Raw genomic sequence first — 22,735 nt, 5'->3', positions numbered from 1 at the left:
TGGCTTGAATAAATAGTATATTCCAATGTAGTCAAAGCAATGCCTGCCTTTTTTTATTAGATATTTTCATTATTTACATTTTAAATGCTATCTTGAAAGTTCCCTATACCCTCCCCCTGCCCTGCTCCCCTACCCACCCACTCCAACTTCTTGGCCCTGGTGTTCCCCTGTGCTGGGGCATATAAAGTTTGCAAGACCAAGGGGCCTCTCTTCCCAATGATGGCCGACTAGGCCATCTTCTGCTACATATAATGCCTGCCTTCTTTATCATAATATTCTTCATTCTTTGATTTAGATTGATAGATTTCAATAGAACTAAATTTGCTTATTGCTAAGTACTAATTGATGGTGCAGATACATTTTTGGTGTGAAATTCATGTTGAAAAGTGGGATAACAAATAAAGGTATAGGTCTTACTATTAAGAACCTCATAATCTTTCAAGCATTATTTTTGAAAACTTCATCACAATCTGCATATTTGCATATATGATGTTAAACAGCCTGTTCTCTGTGACAACTAAACCTTTTATTATATTATTCATTGAAAATCAAAGTAAGGGGTAGTGTGCTCTCAGGAGACTTACCAATCTTTGATATGCATGAAGTTCAGCACATATCTATGAGGCAATCCTTTCTTAGGATTATAAATTGGGCTTTGAATGTTAGTTGGCTATTCTGCTTACATAGCAGTATCTCTGGCAAGGAAAGTCATGTTGCATAGATGGTTATTACAACCCATTATTTCAAAAAAGCAAATACAGTCCACTTGTAAATAAAGAGTAAAGGCTTGGAAATTATAGATATACCCCTAGATACCTAAAGACATACTCAGAGCAAAGGCAATACATTGGGAAGTTTTCCAGTTGATCCAACTCTTTATTCACCTAGAATAATGAATTGGTAATAAAAAAATGAGCTGTCTCTAAAGATAAAGGTAAATAAGCAATTTCCTTGATGGGAATTAAATCCCTGAAAAGATCAGGTGAAATTCATCATTTCAATGTAATACTCAATCAGATAGAGTTGAAAATGTTTATTATTCTTTCCTCCCAGGGACTGTTATCCTGTGGAGCCTGGGCTTGCTTTGATGAGTTTAACAGAATTGATTTGGAAGTACTTTCTGTGGTTGCTCAACAAATCCTTACCATCCAGAGAGGTAATGAGCTTGTCTGTCTATGCAGCAAGTGAAAACAAAGGAGATGGGGGATAGGAAGCAATTGGCACAAGCTGAAGCACAGTTAACTCATTGCACTTGTGGTTCCCACAGGCATTAATGCAGGTACCGATCTCCTAGTGTTTGAAGGAACAGAACTAAAACTTGACCCCACATGCGCTGTCTTCATAACAATGAACCCTGGGTATGCTGGGCGGTCAGAGCTGCCAGACAATCTGAAGGTATTGAGGCTGTAATTATAACATGTTTCTTTTTCACCATTTATGAATGCAAAGGGAAAATGTGATCCTAGGATTGTATTTTTAAAAATATGCTTTTAGGGAATAATTTGGGAAATTATTCTAGGAGTTCATGTTTAAAGCTTTAAATAGTTTTACAAAATAATACAAGTACAACTCCAAAATTTTATAGTTTTATAATGCTAATGATTATCACAAATGAGAAAAGACAGGAAAAATACCCACTATCTCTTATTGTATTCTATCTTTTTAGTTTTATATGCATTTAAAGGGCTCAAATCTGACAATTGTGTATGGATGGTAGGCTTTTTATTTTTAATCTTTAAAATTTTTTTAAAGTTAATTTAGAGCCAGGGTGAACATTTCCCCATCTTTGTAAACATGATCTGGACTGTAAGTAGGATCACTGAGCTGTCTTTCTGATGGGAATTTTAAGTTGCTTTCAGTTCCTCCATTATAAATAGAACCACTGAAGGCCATTGGTGCTGAAGGCCTCTCTCGATTGGAAGATGTCCCTTAGCTGAATTGCCTTCAACACAGGGTGAAGCCATTGACTTGTCATATAGAGTCTCTCAGTTCCTGTTAACACATGATACTTTTTCTTTTCATTTATAAGGGATAAAACACTGTCCTAGCTGAATAGAGTAAGACTTCACTTTAAAAAATTAACTTTTCATTGATTAAGTTAAAAAATGTTTTTTTCTCCATATATTTGCCATCTTTATTGTATATTTTCAGGGTGGATTGCATGTTTATGGATTGTGTATAAGAAATAATATTCATTGGTGCATAGTACATTAATAATTATAGACCCAAACCCAAGATTTGCCTTCTATTGGTCACATGTGTGTTGCAACAGCACCCCAGGGTCCTAACTGCTACCCAATAGCTTTGTACTTCTAAACTTCCCCTTTATGTGCTTACGTGATGAAGCACTTTGCTTTAGCGAAGGAAGGGATGGTTTAAAAATGAGAAGTGAGGGATGAAGAGATTGTTCAGTGGGTAAATGTTCCTGCCTCTGAGCCCAAGCACCTGAGACCAGGACCTGCATGGGAGAAGAGAACTGACTCCCTCACGTTGAACTCTGACCTTCACACTCTGACCTCTACATGTGGGTTGTAGCATGCATAACCCTCCTCAATAAGTAAATATAATACATTTTAAAAGAGGGAAGTGCTAAATTCTTTATCTAAAAGGCTCTTTGTGACATCTTGCAGCTTTGTTCTGGAAAGCTCTCTCTGCAGCTATTCCTTCTGTTCTACACTTAGACTAGTCTTCTATTCGGTGAGATCAACCTGAGTACAAAAGAGTCACAAAAGCAGAAGGCAAACCTGTGCGTAGTTGGTCATAAAAAGCTGGAAGACATGATTAGCTGATTCTGCTAATGCCTTGGGTAGACTGTCCTACACTCTGTGTGTGTGTGTGTGTGTGTGTGTGTGTGTTGTGTAGTAATAGACAGATATTTGCCCTGCAGCCCGTGGCATGCTGGGTGTTCTCTCTACATTAAGCTAAAAGCCCCTGTGAAGCTCCCCTGACTTTTCTGTTGCTACCATTCCCTCTTTGTGGCTGGAGTTGCTATAGAAACCTGCTTGCACATGAACATGGAAATTCCTAGCTGGGTGTGGTGGCCCCTAGCCTGTAGTCCAGTTTTTGGGAGGCAGTGACAGGAGGACCAAGAATTCAGGGTCATCCTTGGCTACAAACTAGCCGGAACAAGAAACAAAAGGAATTCTAACTAAAGGAAATGAGCTTTGAATTCTGAAAAAGGAAAAGGAAAAGGAAGGAAGGAAGGAAAGAAGGAAGGAAGGCAGGCAAGTGTTGACCCCAGAAATGGTTATTATCCTCACTATTATCCCTGAACCCTCTCCACTCACACCTAACCCTCCACCTTGACTGCTCTTTTGGTTTATGCTGACTCTGCACTGTCCCATTGTTATGCCATCTTCCCAGCCCTCTTCACTTTTGGCCGAGCTGTTGTGACAGCTCCCTTGGCAGAGATGTTTCCTGCTCTGGATACTACTATTGCAATACTACCAATGTCTTCTATCAAAAGAAATCCTACTATGTTATTCCAGATGTAAAAGCTACTGGGGAGCTGGAGAGGTGGCTTAGGGGTGAAGAAAGCATCCTGCTCTTGAAGAGGACTAGAGTTTGCTTCCTGGCACTCTCACTGAGAGCTCATAAGCAGTGTGCTATAGCTCCAGGAGACCCAGGGCTTTCTTCTGGAGTCAGTAGGCACATGCATTCACATCTGCACCAACTCAGATACAGGCACACACATACATATAATTAAGACATAAGACAAACCTTTAAGACTATTGGACTCTTTTTTTTTTTTTTTTTGTCCACAAAAGAAAGTGTTAAGAGCTAATGGAGCTAATGTGTGTATACTGTTGTTTCTTGTCTATCCCAGAGGCCTATGTATCTGTCACAGTGATCTTTGAGCCTCTGCATGCCCCATGCCTTTCTACATGCTGTTTTCTCTCTCTGAAGTGCTCACCTTAGCAATGACTTTCCTCCCTAACAAATGAATCCAGTGTTTGAACAAAGAACCATTGAGCATACAAACGGTTCAGAAATGGCAATACACTATGTCCTGTGCTTGGCATTTGTCTGAAGGTTCTGTGTAGACTACCCTCCTGGGTCTTTCTTCTTCCTGGGTTGCTGGAGGCAAGCTCCACACCAACTTCCAAGTTGGTGAGCTCTCAGTCTGCCTGGAGTGGTGGGCTGGCTGGCTGCATCTTTTATCATGTACATTTCCCACATCCTCTTCTCAGCAAGCTCTGGGCATTGAGCCTGGAACCAGAGGCCACTTCTATTTTCTCGAATGCAGAGAGCCCTCCCAACTGTACATTGTACTTGGGGACAGTATGGAGAATTTAGGGATCATTTCTGACCAGCTGCTCCCATCAAAGAGAGTATTTGCACACATCCCCTCTTCCTAACTCCAAATACTTCATAATAAGAAGGTTTCAAGGTTATTACACTTCTTTTGTAAATTTGGCACACACTATAGCTTACATATATTGTGATAACTGATAAGCATTATTTTGTGTGGAAAGAATCCCCCTTTTAACATTTGGTCATGTCTGGATAAAACCTGAAATTTCTTGAACACATCTCTACTTCAGAGGAGCTATATTTTAGATGGGAACCACTCCAAAGAATTGTTACTCGCCTTCCGGTCCCCTCGAGCACCGGAGTGCCTCGCCAGCGGAGTCTCCCGACACCCACAAGGGCCCACACAGAATTCCCCACGGGATCCTAAGACCTCTGGTGAGTGGAACACAGCTTCTGCCCCAATCCAATCGAGTGGAACCTGAGACTGCATTAACTAGGGAAGCAGACGACCCGGTCCTGACCTGGGGCACGAGTCCCTTCCGGTCCACTCGAGCACCAGGGTGCCTTGCCAGCAGAGTCTCCCAACACCCGCAAGGGCCCACACAGGATTCCCCACGGGATCCTAAGACCTCTGGTGAGTGGAACACAACTTCTGCCAGGAGGCAGGTTTGAACACCAGATATCTGGGCACCTTCCCTGCAAGAAGAGAGCTTGCCTGCAGAGAATACTCTGACCACTGAAACTAAGGAGAGAACTAGCCTCCCAGGTCTGCTTATAGAGGCTAACAGAGTCACCTGAGGAACAAGCTCTAACCAGAGACAACTATAACAGCTAGCTTCAGAGATTACCAGATGGCGAAAAGCAAATGTAAGAATCCTACTAACAGAAATCAAGACCACTCACCATCATCAGAACGCAGCACTCCCACCCCACCTAGTCCTGGGCACCCCAACACAACCGAAAATCTAGACCCAGATTTAAAAACATTTCTTATGATGATGGTAGAGGACATCAAGAAGGACTTTCATAACTCACTTAAAGAAATACAGGAGAGCACTGCTAAAGAGTTACAGGTCCTTAAAGAAAAACAGGAAAACACAACCAAACAGTTAGAAGTCCTTAAAGAAAAACAGGAAAACACATCCAAACAGGTGATGGAAATGAACAAAACCATACTAGAACTAAAAAGGGAAGTAGACACAATAAAGAAAACCCAAAGCGAGGCAACGCTAGAGATAGAAACCATAGGAAAGACGTCTGGAACCATAGATGCCAGCAAGAGAAACAGAATACAAGAGATGGAAGAGAGAATCTCAGGTGCAGAGGATTCCATAGAGAACATCGGCACAACAATCAAAGAAAATACAAAATCCAAAAAGATCCTAACTCAAAACATCCAGGAAATCCAGGACACAATGAGAAGACCAAACCTATGGATAATAGGAGTTGATGAGAATGAAGATTTTCAACTTAAAGAGCCAGCAAATATCTTCAACAAAATAATAGAAGAAAACTTCCCAAACATAAAGAAAGAGATGCCCATGATCATACAAGAAGCCTACAGAACTCCAAATAGACTGGACCAGAAAAGAAATTCCTCCAGACACATAATAATCAGAACAACAAATGCACTAAGTAAAGATAGAATATTAAAAGCAGTAAGGGAAAAAGGTCAAGTAACATATAAAGGCAGGCCTATCAGAATTACACCAGACCTTTCACCAGAGACTATGAAAGCCAGAAGAGCCTGGACAGATGTTATACAGACACTAAGAGAACACAAATGCCAGCCCAAGCTACTATACCCGGCCAAACTCTCAATTACCATAGATGTAGAAAACAAAGGATTCTACGACAAAACCAAATTCACACATTATCTTTCCATGAATCCAGCCCTTCAAAGGATAATAACAGAAAAAAAAAAGAATACAAGGACAGAAATCACGCCCTAGAAAAAGCAAGAAAGTAATCCCTCAACGAACCAAAAAGAAGACTGCCACAAGAAAAGAATGCCAACTCTAACAACAAAAATAAAAGGAAGCAACAATTACTTTTCCTTAATATCTCTTAATATCAATGGACTCAATTCCCCAATAAAAAGACATAGACTAACATAATGGCTACACAAACAGGACCCAACATTCTGCTGCTTACAAGAAACCAATCTCAGGGAAAAGACAGACACTACCTCAGAGTGAAAGGCTGGAAAACAATTTTCCAAGCAAATGGTCTGAAGAAACAAGCTGGAGTAGCCATTCTGATATTGAATAAAATCGACTTCCACCCCAAAGTTATCAAAAAAGACAAGGAGGGACACTTCATACTCATCAAAGGAAAATCCTCCAAGAGGAACTCTCAATTCTGAATATCTATGCCCCAAATGCAAGGGCAGCCACATTCATTAAAGACACCTTAGTAAAGCTCAAAGCACACATTGCACCTCACACAATAATAGTGGGAGACTTCAACACACCACATTCATCAATAGACAGATCGTGGAAACAGAAACTAAACAGGGACACAGTGAAACTAACAGAAGTTATGAAACAAATGGACTTAACAGATATCTACAGAACATTTTATCTTAAAACAAAAGGATTTACCTTCTTCTCAGAACCTCATGGGACCTTCTCCAAAATTGACCATATAATTGGTCATAAAACAGGCCTCAACAGATACAAAAATATTGAAATTGTCCCATGCATCCTATCAGACCACCATGGACTAAGGCTGATCTTCAATAACAACATAAATAATAGAAAGCCAACTTTCACATGGAAACTGAATAACACTCTTCTCAATGATACCTTGGTCAAGGATGGAATAAAGAAAGAAATTAAAGACTTTTTAGAGTTTAATGAAAATGAAGCCACAATATACCCAAACCTATGGGACACAATGAAAGCATTTCTAAGAGGGAAACTCATAGCTCTGAGTGCATCCAAGAAGAAACTGGAGAGAGCACACACTAGCAGCTTGACAACACATCTAAAAGCTCTAGAAAAAAAAGGAAGAAAATTCACCCAAGAGGAGTAGACGGCAGGAAATAATCAAACTCAGGGGTGAAATCAACCAAGTGGAAACAAGAACTATTCAAAGAATTAACCAAACGAGGAGTTGGTTCTTTGAGAAAATCAACAAGATAGATAAACCCTTATCTAGACACACTAGAGGGCACAGGGACAAAATCCTAATTAACAAAATCAGAAATGAAAAGGGAGACATAACAACAGATCCTGAAGAAATCCAAAACACCATCAGATCCTTCTACAAAAGGCTATACTCAACAAAACTGGAAAACCTGAACGAATGGACAAATTTCTGGACAGATACCAGGTACCAAAGTTAAATCAGGATCAAGTTAACGATCTAAACAGTCCCATATCCCCTAAAGAAATAGAAGCAGTTATTAATAGTCTCCCAGCCAAAAAAAAGCACAGGACCAGACAGGTTTAGTGCAGAGTTCTAACAGACCTTCAAAGAAGATCTAATTCCAGTTCTGCACAAACTATTTCACAAAATAGAAGTAGAAGGTACTCTACCCAACTCATTTTATGAAGCTACAATTATTCTGATACCTAAACCACAGAAAGATCCAACAAAGATAGAGAACTTCAGACCAATTTCTCTTATGAATATCGATGCAAAAATACTCAATAAAATTCTTGCTAACCGAATCCAAGAACACATTAAAGCAATCATCCATCCTGACCAAGTAGGTTTTATTCCAGGGATGCAGGGATGGTTTAATATATGAAAATCCATCAATGTAATCCATTATATAAACAAACTCAAAGACAAAAACCACATGATCATCTCGTTAGATGCAGAAAAAGCATTTGACAAGATCCAACACCCATTCATGATAAAAGTCTTGGAAAGATCAGGAATTCAAGGCCCATACCTAAACATGATAAAAGCAATCTACAGAAAACCAGTAGCCAACATCAAAGTAAATGGAGAGAAGCTGGAAGCAATCCCACTAAAATCAGGGACTAGACAAGGCTGCCCACTTTCTCCCTACCTCTTCAACATAGTACTTGAAGTGTTAGCCAGAGCAATTCGACAACAAAAGGAGATCAAGGGGATACAAATTGGAAAAGAGGAAGTCAAAATATCACTTTTTGCAGATGATATGATAGTTTATATAAGTGACCCTAAAAATTCCACCAGAGAACTCCTAAGCGTGATAAACAGCTTTGGTGAAGTAGCTGCATATAAAATTAATTCAAACAAGTCAATGGACTTTCTGTACACAAAGAATAAACAGGCTGAGAAAGAAATTAGGGAAACAACACCCTTCTCAATAGTCACAAATAATATAAAATACCTTGGCGTGACTCTAACTAAGGAAGTGAAAGATCTGTATGATAAAAACTTCAAGTCTCTGAAGAAAGAAATTAAAGAAGATCTCAGAAGATGGAAAGATCTCCCATGCTCATGGATTGGCAGGATCAACATTGTAAAATGGCTATCTTGCCAAAAGCCATCTACAGATTCAATGCAATCCCCATCAAAATTCCAACTCAATTCTTCAACGAATTAGAAAGAGCAATTTGCAAATTCATCTGGAATAACAAAAAACCTAGGATAGCAAAAACTCTTCTCAAGGATAAAAGAACCTCTGGTGGAATCACCATGCCTGACATTAAGCTGTACTACAGAGCAATTGTGATAAAAACTGCATGGTACTGGTATAGTGACAGACAAGTAGACCAATGGAATGGAATTGAAGTCCCAGAAATGAACTCTCACACCTATGGTCACTTGATCTTTGACAAGGGAGCTAAAACCATCCAGTGGAAGAAAGACAGCATTTTCAACAAATGGTGCTGGCACAACTGGTTGTTATCATGTAGAAGAATGCGAATCGATCCATACCTATCTCCTTGTACTAAGGTCAAATCTAAGTGGATCAAGGAACTTCACATAAAACCAGAGACACTGAAACTTATAGAGGAGAAAGTGGGGAAAAGCCTTGAAGATATGGTCACAGGGAAAAAATTCCTGAATAGAACAGCAATGGCTTGTGCTGTAAGATCGAGAATTGACAAATGGGACCTCATGAAACTGCAAAGCTTCTGCAAGGCAAAAGACACCGTCAATAAGACAAAAAGACCACCAACAGATTGGGAAAGGATCTTTACCTATCCTAAATCAGATAGGGGACTATTATCCAACATATATAAAGAACTCAAGAAGGTGGACTTCAGAAAATCAAATAACCCCATTAAAAAATGGGGCTCAGAACTGAACAAAGAATTCTCACCTGAGGAATAGCGAATGGCAGAGAAGCACCTGAAAAAATGTTCAATATCCTTAATCATCAGGGAAATGCAAATCAAAACAACTCTGTGATTCCACCTCACACCAGTCAGAATGGCTAAGATCAAAAATTTAGGTGACAGCAGATGTTGTCGAGGATGTAGAGAAAGAGGAACACTCCTCCATTGTTGGTGGGATTGCAGGCTTGTACAACCACTCTGGAAATCAGTCTGGCGGTTCCTCAGAAAATTGGACGTGGTACTACCGGAGGATCCAGCAATACCTCTCCTGGGCATATATCCAGAATATTTCCCAACCAGTAAGAAGGACACATGTTCCACTATGTTCATAGAAGCCTTATTTATAATAGCCAGAAGCTGGAAAGAACCCAGATGCCCCTCAACAGAGGAATGGATACAGAAAATGTGGTACATTTACACAATGGAGTACTACTCAGCTATTAAAAAGAATGAATTTATGAAATTCCTAGGCAAATGGATGGACCTGGGGGGCATTATCCTGAGTGAGGTAACACATTCACAAAGGAACTCACACAATATGTACTCACTGATAAGTGGATATTAGCCCAAAACTTAGGATACCCAAGATATAAGATACAATTTGCTAAACACATGAAACTCAAGAAGAAAGAAGACTGAAGTGTGTACACTATGCCCCTCCTTAGAATTGGGAACAAAACACCCATGGAAGGAGTTACAGAGACAAAGTTAGGATCTGAGACAAAAAGATGGACCATCTAGAGACTGCCATATCTAGGGATCCACCCCATAATCAGCTTCCAAACGCTGACACCATTGCATGCACTAGCAAGATTTTATTGAAAGGACCCAGATGTAGCTGTCTCTTGTGAGACTATGCCGGGGCCTAGCAAACATAGAAGTGGATGCTCACAGCCAGCTGTTGGATGGATCACATGGCTCCCAATGGAGGAGCTAGAGAAAGTACCCAAGGAGCTAAAGGGATCTGCAACCCTATAGGTGGAACAACATTATGAACTAACCAGTACCCCAGAGCTCTTGTCTCTAGCTGCATATGTATCAAAAGATGGCCTAGTCGGCCATCACTGGAAAGAGAGTCCCATTGGATATGCAAACTGTATATGCCCCAGTACAGGGGAACGCTAGGGCCAAAAAAAATGGGAATGGGTGTGTAGGGAAGTGGGGGGAGGGTATGGGGGACTTTTGGGATAGCATTGGAAATGTAATTGAGGAAAATATTTAATAAAAAATATTAAAAAGACCCCCAAAATCCCAAAAAACCCAAAAACAAACAAACAATCAAAATATATAATTTATATTCAGTAAATGTAGCCTTTTTTAGTGGAAAGTTATATGAGACTTGCCAAATTAAATACTTCTGTTTGAAAAAAAAAAAAGAATTGTTACTCAAGATTGTTTCAGAGTAGTTTTTAAAATGGGCATATTCCAGATCTATTGGCATTACAAAGGAATAGCTTGACACATACACAGCTTTCCAGAGAGCGTGTAGTATGAAATTCTCTTGCCGCATCTGAGGAAGAAAGGAAAGTAGACTGTTACACTCAACTAACATCAAGCTCATTCCTTGAATAAGACAACATGTTAATGGCATGTCTTTCCAGATCCTTGGAAATAGTAGAGAAAAAAATACTGCTGAAAATGTGGGAACAGGAACAAGGCTGGGGCCTGTGAGGGTGAGAGGTGATGGAGTCCCGTGAAGAATCCCAGGAATCAGACTCTGGGACCAGCATCAGGGTGCAGATCTGAGTTTATTGTGCAATGCATAAGCTTATCTACAGTGTTGTGTCAATTCCAAGCCCCTAAATCCTTCACCAATTGTTACTTGCCACAAAGTCACCATGCTCCAAATGAAAACTCTGTCTGATGGGATAACTCAGAAGAAGTAGGGGGAACATAGTCACCTCTTGGGACTTCCGTGAAGACAGGTGGTGGGGTAGGGTGGGGGTGGGGCTGGGGAGGGCTCAGCCACCACTCTGTCCTCAGGTTTTTTTTTTTTTTTTTTTTTTTTTTTTTGCTGTCTCTCAGTGTTCCTGGAGCCAATTTCAATCTAATGCCATGTATGGCAGATTAGGATTCTTGAAGAGTCACAGAAGCCTATGGTGCCTTTCTTTTTATCCACTTTTCCCTCACAAGGTTGACTTGCACATCCCCAAAACTTTGAGGGTTTCTTTGTTTTCAGCTGCATCGATATGCAGGCCTTTGGATCATACTCCAGAAGTTCTTCTTCATAGAGCACCACAGCATGTGTGTAGAGGTGAGAGAACAACTTCTAATATAGTTAGTTCTCTTCTTCTATTATGTGTTCTGGTAATAGGCTTATATAACAGGAATCTTTACCTACTGAGAAATCTTATTGGCCCATAAAAAAGTACTTCATTTTGGACAATTTCAATGTCAACTGTTGTCTTTAGAAAAGGATTTCTAATAAGTGGAATACCACAGTGATATGGTTTGGTAAATCCTTTATGTGTTCTAACTGTTGGCCCTTTTGTATAAGTATGTTCACAGTGTTCCAGAGCCGAGTTATGACAAGTGAGAGATAGGGAGATAGGAATCTGGGAAGCACATGGAAGGTGAGAGTTCAGCCTGCCACATAAGGCATTGGAAATAAGCTACTATTACGTTGTACTGTTGTCGAACTAGACCGCATAACTCACAACTAGACAGAAGCTTCTGATTAAATTGTAGATTCAGTCTCTCTGACTCTGTCTCTCTCTCTGTCTTTCTCTCCCCTTCTCTCTCATGAATTAAAAAAGTAGCAGAATTATATCTATGTTCATGTGTGCGCAAGGAGCAATGTTTTAATACAAAACATATTAAAGTGAACCCTGATGCACACTAATATTCTAAACATAAATATCATATTTATTCTTTAAAAATCTATTTAATTTTATATTTGCTTACCATCACATTACATTTAGTTGTTTTATAACATTTATAATTCTATTATTATAAATGATCTTTATAGCTTGCAAAATTGTTGTTTAATAGTGACCATCTATGTTTTTTCAGTGTTTTTTGCGTTATCTGTTTGCAGAAGAACTAGTCATGTTTCTACAGACTCAAAAGATTCTGAGAATCTCAAAATATTTCCTTTACTTAACACAGTCTTGTCATTGGGAGGGCAGATTCCCTCCAGGTTATAAGTTAATTGGATCCCCCGAGTGCCTGACTGAAACCAGGCTCCCAACAGCAGGGTCTTTATCACTATCCTGGGTGAGAGGCCCAATTTGCTTGCATCCTAGCTGTCTGGTGTACACATGTTGCTTTCCACAAAGAACTGTGCAAAACTGATTCTGGACGTTTGGAAAGAACAGTTTACCTAAAGCTAGTGATATGTTTATTACATATGCTTAATGGAAAACCAACTTTAATTCCTTTATCTATATGATGTGCATTTGTAACTAGTGAATATTAAATAGCAAACATTATGGTAGGTATGAGATTACTGTAGAAAAGCAATTACAACCATAGTGCTTGATGAAACAAGAGCAAGATTGCCTTTCTACACCATTTAACTACCTCCTTTGTGCACTGCAGGCTCTGTTCCGGACAGTGGCCATGATGGTGCCTGACTATGCCATGATTGCCGAGATCGTGCTGTACTCTTGTGGCTTTGTCACTGCGCGGCCGCTGTCCATAAAGATTGTGGCGACATACCGCTTGTGCTCAGAGCAACTGTCCTCCCAGCATCACTATGACTACGGGATGCGAGCTGTGAAGTCTGTGCTCACAGCTGCTGGCAATCTGAAGGTAGAACTGAGAGCTGTGACTCACTTCATTTCTATTCTTAAATCTCAGGAGCAAGTGTGTTCATAAGAGTTCCAGCATCTGGTTGCATTCATCAACTAGCCTGAAAAAAATCCTTTGCTGACAATGAAAATAAAATGTTATAATCTTTGTAAGACAGGATACAGGTAATGCTTATTGGTTGCATTTAAATATATGAAGTTAGGTAGAGCCAAAGAATACAGTCACATACTTTCAATAAATCTTTTGAAGGCTTTCTATTTATATAATATGCAGCATTTTGTGGAGAATAATGAAGTTAATACATAGAAACCCCTGAACATCATCACTATGTTTTACAGAAACTTTTATTCTCCCTCTATTTGTCATCCCCGAGGCTCACTGCCTCAATCTGCTAACCTAGGCCTGGAAGCTTTAAGCCTCTGTACAGTCTTATCTAGGCCTAGAATGTTTTCTGCCTTTGAGACTTACTGCTGAATAAGCTCACCCTTTCTTGTGTTTTCTGAACTCTTGCTGGCTGGTTCAACTCAGCAGTTCTGGTTCAAAACTCCTCTCCAAGCTGACTGATTCAACCTGACTCCTCTCAGTTTCTTACTGAATTGCTCTGCTTAGTCTCATACTAATGTTGACAATATGTTCTAGTCTTCTGGCTCCTTCTCATTCTCTGGGTCATTCTGTCTTCACCTGTGTCTAGCTTATTATCCCTTCAACTTATCTCTGCAAAAACTCTCCTGGTAAAACTGCTTCCTCGCCCCATTTTTTCTGCATTGCTCCCTCTTATAGCTTCCCTTCCCCCTCTCTTCTTATAAGAGTTGAGCATATCCTATTCTATCCTCTTATTTGTCTCTTTGTCTGCCACTCAATAGGTAGCACTTTCAAACATGGGTGCTGCCTTCTACACACTAACTTTATCTTCATTGTTTGAGATTAAAAGTATGTGCTAAGGCTCTCTACACACACCACAACTAGAAACAGGTTTTTTTTTTTTTTTCCAGTAAACACAATCTCAGGGTTCACAATGCGATCAAATATCCTGCAATACTTATGTAATTGACAGTTGTGGTCACGTGTGGCCTAGTGATAATAGTGATCAGGTGTTTGCATTTAAAATCATAACTAAATACATGAAAACAATAGATACTTTAGGATACGGCTGACTTCTCTCTGGAAGTAGAACAATAAACTAGAGCTATATATTAGTTATTTATGAAGCCAAGATATGTTATTGTTAAGAGCAAGCTCCAGAAATGTGACCTTGGAATTTATGAAATGCTCACATTTACAATTTGTAGAAGATATAGATTTTAAAATACATCTCATGTGATTAACAATGGTTTGCATTTTTATCCTCTATCATAATGCTATTAAGAATTCTGATATGTGGTGGCTATATTCTATTTCATATTTGCCTAACATAACTTCAAGCCCCACCCCTCATTTTTACAATAAACGCAAGTGCCTGGAAGCAACAATTTATATACCCTGTCATGTCAGGATTAGTCTGTGGCCAGATAATGGGAGAGATAATACATTGTCCTAGTACAAATCAGAGCTGGAATCTTGACTGGAATTGAGCTATAAAAGTTAGGCTGCAAATGAATCCTGAAAATGAATTCTATCACTCTTTGTTACAAGCTAATTTAGATTGTTGAATGCTTTGGCTTGAATATTTTCAAGTTTGTTTTTGTTCTACCAAGAGACAATTTAAGCATTTGCTTACAAATAATAGACTCTCAAATAATAAACATGAAGTTTGATACTTCAAAATTCATTTTATGTTACATTGATCAAAAACAAAGACTATATGAGCAGGGCTAATTTTGACCTCTGGGAGCTCTGGAGAGTTAGAGATGTGCTGACAGCCAAACACTTGTGGCTGCTTAATAAAGAACAGGAATCTCTCTCTCTCTCCTTATTGGTAGATATGTTTTTGTAAGACAAGAGAGAATTCTAGGAAACAGCCAAATAAACAAACCAAATGGTCAGGGAACTTTTGAATGACATATTGAGTAAGTTGAGTTTGGGAGAAATAGTTCTAAGGTTAGATTTGGGAGGCACTAATGATGTGAATGTTGATATAGGCATAAGCAACAAGTTCCAAGTTCCATCAGATTTTTAGTAAATACTGGACATGCAACAGACATGTTTAAGATTTCTTATGTACTGTTTCCTTGACTGAATTAACCCTCTCCACCTTCTCTCTGGAGCTTGTTGATTGCTTGGCATGTGAACAGGCAGTCAGCAGGTAGCCAGCAGGTACCATGGTGCTCTGTGCATCCACTCCAATTCACAATATTCCTCACTCAGAGTTTTACAGAACTAACCTATCAGGGGTCTTGAGTAAGCAAGCACTACCCAATAAGCAGGCAGTGACAACTCTCAGTGTACTGAATTCCTGGTCACCAATCCTGTATCAAAATATCCATGGGAATGTAGTCAGTTCTGCCTGTGTTCATGTTATAAGGGATTCTCTGAAGATAGACATCAGTTTCTATAATGAAATACAGTGAAAACATGAGCAATAGTTTGTTTAGATTGTTAGGTGCTGTGCATTTGTGTAAGTATAGACCGAAAAAAGGTGTCCATGGCAGAAATCCTCATGACTGTATTTTCTTTTAGCTGAAATATCCAAACGAAAATGAAGAAATTTTGCTACTTAGATCTATTATTGATGTAAATCTGCCGAAGTTTTTATCCCATGATTTGCCACTCTTTGAGGTAAGGGAGCACTTATTCTTTCCAGGTGTCAGCACTTTTACAGGAGTGCAGGAGGCAGCCATGTCTGCAGAGCTCTCTGTAGGAACTTGCACTGTGGAAAGCAATGGCATGTTCAGAGGGATACAAGCCAGTCCTGCTTTTGTGTGAAATATATTTGTTGGGATTGTTGCTTCTGAAACTTTTTTTTTTTTTTTTTTTTTTGTTTCGAGACAGGGTTTCTCTGTACACCCCTTGCTGTCCTGGAACTCACTCTGTAGACCAGGCTGGCCTTGAACTCAGAAATCTGCCTGCCTCTGCCTCCCAAGTGCTAGGATTAAAGGCATACGCCACCACCGCCTGGCTGCCTCTGAAACTTTTAACAGCTTGATATTTTTATGTGTTTTTACTGCATAATAATAATAAACAAAGTTATAAAATATTTTCTATAAGTTCCATGAGAATGTAGTCTGAGTTGAAAAGTAGTTAGGTTAGCACACCAATGAATCTTTAGCATTTGATAAAATAAGAATTATAGTTCTTTAAAAGAATGGAGCGACTTTTATGAAATTGTTTATTCAGGATAATTTTATATAAGAACCAAATTTGAAAATCTTGTTATATTTTAAGATTAGATTATGAATAGCTGGATGAAGAAGGATTAGGATAATAGTTTCTATAATAAATCTCTCATTCTTCTCTTTGTCTACCATAAAAAGTCATAGGTCATTGACTCTTACTAAATGGTAGTGGTGTGGTTTTGGACCATAGCTGCCCTGGGAGGAAGATAAGAAATGCTTCCACTAGTGTCCTCCTGTAGCAACTGTCTTTCATCATTTTGAAAGGAATTCTCCTTGGGTCTAGACTTGGCAGGGCACATATCTTCATGGAACAAACCAACAGGGAAAGATTTCAAGTGTTCTGCCTAAAGTTTTCCTTCCATACCCTTGGTGCTGAAACACAGAACAAATTTTGCAGAAACAAAAGCTGCATTTCCTTCCAGAGGGTGGGAGTGTGTGTCAGTGGACATGTTCATATGCAGTATTGCTTCTGTGAATCAAGTGTTTAGGGATGTCTCTCTCAAGTGGAGTGTGCTTGACATTTTCAGTCAGGAAAACTTCCTGTGTAAGTCAGCCTCATGTACTGCAGGACACCTCCCACCCCAGTGAGATGTCTACACACCGCTCTCAAATTGGCAAACAGAAAGATGAGTATGTCTAGTCTTTACCTGACAGGAGAGTCAAGGAATATTCATTGGTCTTCATTGAGAAGCACTGATGACAAATTTCCACATTGTGTTCTTTCAGGGCTATCCTCAAAGTACTTGAATGCTATTGTGTGAAAGATACTTTTATTTAGAAGCCATTACATTTCACTATGGATGGCATACTGTGGGTGTGTGTATAAGTGTGTGTGTCTGTGTGTGTACAGTGGAAATCAAGTGATCAAGTAAGGGCCTTGCTTGTGTTAAGCACATACCTACACATATCTATTAAGTCCCCAGCCTGGATCAAATAATGCCTGCAGGAATATCATGCCTGTGATGGCAGCCTGCACCACATGGCAAACTACAGACCAGCCTGAAACATGTGCAAAACCTTGCCTACCTATGTTTTATGTTCTCAATAGTAAAGGGGAGCAAGTGGCATCACCGTCTCCATTTCATGTCAGTGCAAGTGCAACAGAAAGATGACAAAAAGCTTGTGTCTGTGGCATGTGCATGAGGGCAGGGATCCTGGCCAGCCAGGCTACAGTGCCCCAAGGGAGCTTACTGATTTAGTTGAGGGAGTGATTAAATTGGTAGCTCAAATTTTTAAAATACAACTCGGGCATATGGTTTCACATTAACTACCTCTGAAATTTCACTTTTATTTTCAGAGTGAAAAAAATAGTAAATTCTCATATAAGTTGTAATGAAATTTATAAAATAGACTTAACAATTTATAAAAGTTGTTCCTTAGATCTTGGAATTAACTTTATGTTCATAAGCATTACACGTAGAGCCTCAGCTCTTACAAATGTACATTATATGATTGTGTTAGTGTCCTTAAGGTTGCCATGATGATGTCCTGCAAACTTGCAGTACAACATAAACACTTACTCTCTTCTTGTTCTGAGTCAAGAATTATGTGAGAGTGCCAGAGACCAAAACATAGGTTGTCAGTTAGGGTTTTACTGCTGTGAAGAGACACCATGACAGACTGAGGCAACTCTTCTAATGGAAAACATTTAATTGGAGCTGGTTTAGTCCATTATCATCATGGCAGGAAGCATGGTAGCATGCGGGTAGACTTAGTTCTGGAGAAGAAGCTGAGAGCTCTACACCTGGATCTTCAGGAAGCAGGAAGAGAGAGTGACACTGGACCTGGCTTGAGCATATATGAGTCCTCAAAGTCCACCCTCAATGGCACACTTCCCACGACAAGGCCATTTTCCCTAACTGTGCCCTAGTAGCCAGTGGGGAACAGTTTTATTCAAACCACCACATGCATTTTTAGGGAATTTTTCTCAGTTTCTTCCCAGCTCCTGGTAGCTCCCTGCAATCCTAGATGTTTTCTATCTTGTGGTTGTTCTATACTAATCTCATATGAACATACTAATCTCTATCGCCACATGGCCTTCTTCCCTGTGCCCACGTATCTACACACCCTCTCCTCTCTCAGACAGATAGCATCATCCTTGTCTAGTGTGACAACCTAACCTTCTCCATAGGGAAACCAAAGGTTTCATTAAAGTCTTGTTCTGATGTTCTGGGTTAACCCAAAACACTCAACCTACATAATACATGCTTGTACTGAAATTACTTCTGAACTTGTTCTTGTCTATGTAAATGGCCAGAATCAAAGTCAACCATTAGGCATAGCTAGTTATTCTAGAACCAGTTCTGTGTAAGTCACTTTTCTTTACTAACTTGCCTTTAGTTTGTGTCTCTGAGCATCTATTGCTGGGCCTGGCTTGAGCATTTGAAACCTCAAAACCCACCTGTAATGGCACACTTCTTTCAACAAGGCCATACCTGCTCCAGCATGTGAGTCGGTAAATTCCCGGCTCCCTTCTTGTGATGTATGTGTTACCTCACACCAATGCAGCAGTTCATAATAGTTTATCAGCCACGTCATATCCAACTTCCAATTTTTAAATTAGTTTGCCAGACTTCAGGGTATAAGTTTTTCTACCAGAAAACAAAGACTCAAACTGTTATAATAGCACTATTCCCATTTTTATGAAATGCAATTTTATTTGATACATTGGCTAATAGAAAATCGTTTGGTTATGTCTTTTGGTTATAAATATATTCAATATAAAATTCACACCTTTTATCAGGGAATTACCTCAGATTTGTTTCCTGGGGTGAAATTACCAAAGCCAGATTACAATGATCTGCTGGCCGCCATCAGAGACAACTGCCACAGCATGAATTTGCAAATGACCGACTTCTTCTCTGAGAAGATCCTTCAGATCTATGAGATGATGATTGTGCGTCACGGTTTCATGATTGTTGGAGAGCCATTTGGAGGGAAGACCAGTGCATATCGTGTTCTAGCTGGAGCATTAAATGACATTTGTGAAAAGGTCTGTGTGCTATTAATACAATAGCTTGTTGATATTTATCTGTGTCAGAAAGGATACAGGGTGGTTTTGAAATATTCTTTCCATGGCAGAGTGTAAAATCATTAAAAACAGAAAACGAGTTATATATGATAAAATTAGAAGGGCAAAATGAAACAAGCAATGAGTCCAACACACGATACAAATTTGCCTTTCAGTCTTTAATTTCATCTCTTTTAGTTAAAGGTAATACATAGTTTTTTTGTTTGTTTTTTAAAAGAAATGAATATACAGAAGAAATTGAAGGTTTCTTTTAATACTTTTAGGAGAGCATTTTTTTTTTCCTGAGAAGTTCTAATGTAAGTTTCTGTTAAGAGATGCCAATGAATTTAGTTTTAAGACATGTGTGTGCATAGGTTTGTGTATATAGTATGCATATGTGGATATATGACTACTATTCAAATTTCTTCAAGTTGTATTATTTATTTATGTGCATGTGTGCATGCGTGTGTTTATGTGTATGTATGTGTGTGCATGTGCTTGTGTTTTTGTGTGTATGTGTTTGTGTGTGTGTGTGTGCATGTGGATGTGGATGTGTGTGAGTGCCCTTAGAGGTGAAAAGAAATGGCTGATTCCCTGGAGGTGGATTTGAAGGTAGATGTGAGCTACTAGACATAGGAACTGACCCCAGTGAGAATAGCAAGTGCTCTTAACTTCTGGGTCTTGTCTAGAGCTCCCAGCTACTTAAAGTTCCTAGGCAAGACACACTGAGACCTACTTTGATGTGCCAAACCAATGAACTTCTGCAGCTGATACTGCTCTTCTGCTCACATCTCTTGTGCCTTGGATAGTGTTTCCCTCCTATTTCAGTGCCTGGGGCCTGTAATGGGGTCTCTGATCATTATATCTTCACTGTGAAGTTTCTCTTTCAATGAATACAAATATATTCACTTGTCTTGTTTACCTTGGATCTGCTATGTTTTGTTTCACTAATACTATATCTGTGTTTCCCTGTGTATCTGTTTACCTTCAGGTATGGCTTCAAATCTATTCTTATTATCATTGTGACTTACCTTTTTAAAATAATAAGCAATTTGAATTTTCATTTCTTCAGGTTGATGGTCTTTATTTTAATTTTTATTTATAAATTTTATACAATACATTTTGGTCATGTTTTCCCTCCTTCAATTCCTCCCTAATCCTTTCCATTTTCCTATCCACCCAACTTCATGTTCTTTTTCTCTCAAAAGAAAAAGAAAAGAAAATCAAAACAAACAAGAACCAAGTAAGATCAAAAAAACAGAAGCCCAAACAAAAGAAAAAAGCCCACAAAAGAACAATGACAAAATGAAAAAACAGCATAGAGTTCATTTTGTGTTGGCCCACTACTCCTGAGCATGGAGCTGGCTCTAGAGTAGTTCATATGCCCAGTGACATGCCATTGTTAGGAACCAATGTTCCCTTTGCTCCTGGGTAACAGTTGCAAATAACGGTGTAGTCAGGGGTGGGAGCCGCTGTTCACCCATGTCCACATGTGGTCTTTCTATTTTATAGGGAAATTTCAGGAGATTTATGTCTACTGTCATAAACTGACACACTACTTTTTTCACCTCTTTTCATGCCATTCCCTCTCTTCCTTCTTTTTCCCTTCCCTCTTGTGCTTAACCCTCAGCTTGCCTTCTTATCTTACCTTTCCTGTGTTTAACTTGTCTGTATCCTTGATGGTGCTACTGTATCACTGTTATGACATAATTGGTTTTGCCACACACACACACACACACACACACACACACACACACACACACACACAAGTCTCTGAAAGGAGAAGGCACCACAGTGCTCAGTGAGGGGCAGGAATCAAGAAGTTATATGGGTGTTTTCTGGTGTCCCTTAATGCCCAAATGGCAAAAGGTTTGTTCACTCTCTGGAAATTTTAAGAATAACATTGCTATTCCCTTAGCTATCATACTCTTCCTACAGCTTCTTGCTGGCCTTTGGAATAAAAGCTGTCTTTAAGGGCAGCAACTTCATCCTGATTAAAAATGGGTACAGTTTCCCTATTCTTCTACACTGGGGAAGTTTCCAGGTAAAGCTCTTCCAGACACAGGGAAGAAAGCAAAGACTTTGAGCTTTGTCTTGTTACTTAAGGAAATTATTTACACATCTGCCCTCTGATTTGCTGGTTTGTGCTGCTTCAAAGCTTGGGCAGAACTGGTAAGAACTGGACTTGCTATGCTGTTGCACATAAAAATAAATGACTAAGGAAAGTTTGAGCACAGGGGCTTTTAAAGGAACTTATATTGTTCTGCACAGTGCTATAGTGACTGCCACATATCATGGTGTATTTAGCAAACCCCACAGAGTGAAACACCGAGTCAACACTAATATAAGTTATGCACTATGCTCAGCCATAGTGCATCTCCACACAATCATCAGTAATGCCCTGTGCCTCCCAGTGTGTGTTAGTGCTGCTGTGGGGGAGGGGCGTTGTCAGAGAGGCAGGGGAGGGCTCCAGAGGCTTTGCACTTTCTATTCAACTTTCCATAAATTTGAGTCTACTTTAACAGTTAATTCTGTTAATTTAAAAGTAAGACTTATGTGCCCCAGGGGTGCCAGCATGTCTCATAATAATGCCATAGAACCAGGGTTCTGGCCAAAATGGGCAATTTACTAATATTAAGTTTTTGACTCCATGGGAAGTCTCTAGCATTACATCTCTTTATTTTCTCTCAGAAAACATTTTGTTGGAAGGGTCAGCAATTTACAGCCCACAGGCCAAATCTAGCCAAAGCTTATTTTGGTAATGCCGATGAACTCAGAATGGTGTCAACAGTTTTTACAATGTTTTTGTTTGTTTGTTTGTTTGTTTAACAGAAAGAGAACAAGAACACCAGATGCCTACATCTCTTGCTCTGTGGGCCTTCACCAAGCAGTTGTCAATTCTTTCTCTGATTTCAGAATATGAGACTGAACACAATTTACTAATTTATCCCTATGTATTTAATTACTTTAAAATACTTTTATAAACAACATGTCAAAGCTTGACTCTCAGTTGTTCATTGGCATTACAGAGAGCATAGAAAGGACTTCTTTCCAAACCCTGTGCTTTGGAACCTTGTTAAACTCATTCCTTACTGCTGGCAGCTTCTTTGTAGGCTTCTTAAGATATTTTTATATACACAATCATGTTTTCAATGAGGAAA

General features: G+C 39.4%; 1 protein-coding gene across 3 annotated transcripts in view; it reads left to right on the top strand.

The window, feature by feature from the left end:
* Dnah7a (dynein, axonemal, heavy chain 7A) overlaps window positions 1-22,735 on the top strand; it is a 310,307-nt gene that overhangs the window by 146,867 nt on the left and 140,705 nt on the right. For all 3 annotated transcript variants that reach the window (XM_006496179.4, NM_001252070.1, XM_017321900.2), the window contains 5 exons: window positions 1,054-1,156; window positions 1,268-1,395; window positions 13,080-13,292; window positions 15,909-16,007; window positions 19,308-19,556. In XM_006496179.4, coding sequence (XP_006496242.1) covers window positions 1,054-1,156; window positions 1,268-1,395; window positions 13,080-13,292; window positions 15,909-16,007; window positions 19,308-19,556 — 792 coding nt within the window. The remainder of the gene's footprint in view (window positions 1-1,053; window positions 1,157-1,267; window positions 1,396-13,079; window positions 13,293-15,908; window positions 16,008-19,307; window positions 19,557-22,735) is intronic.

The sequence above is a fragment of the Mus musculus genome, chromosome 1 (assembly GCF_000001635.26).
Source record: "Mus musculus strain C57BL/6J chromosome 1, GRCm38.p6 C57BL/6J".
NCBI classification, from domain to species: Eukaryota; Metazoa; Chordata; class Mammalia; order Rodentia; family Muridae; genus Mus; species Mus musculus.
This window is presented reverse-complemented; position numbering and strand designations above follow the sequence as displayed.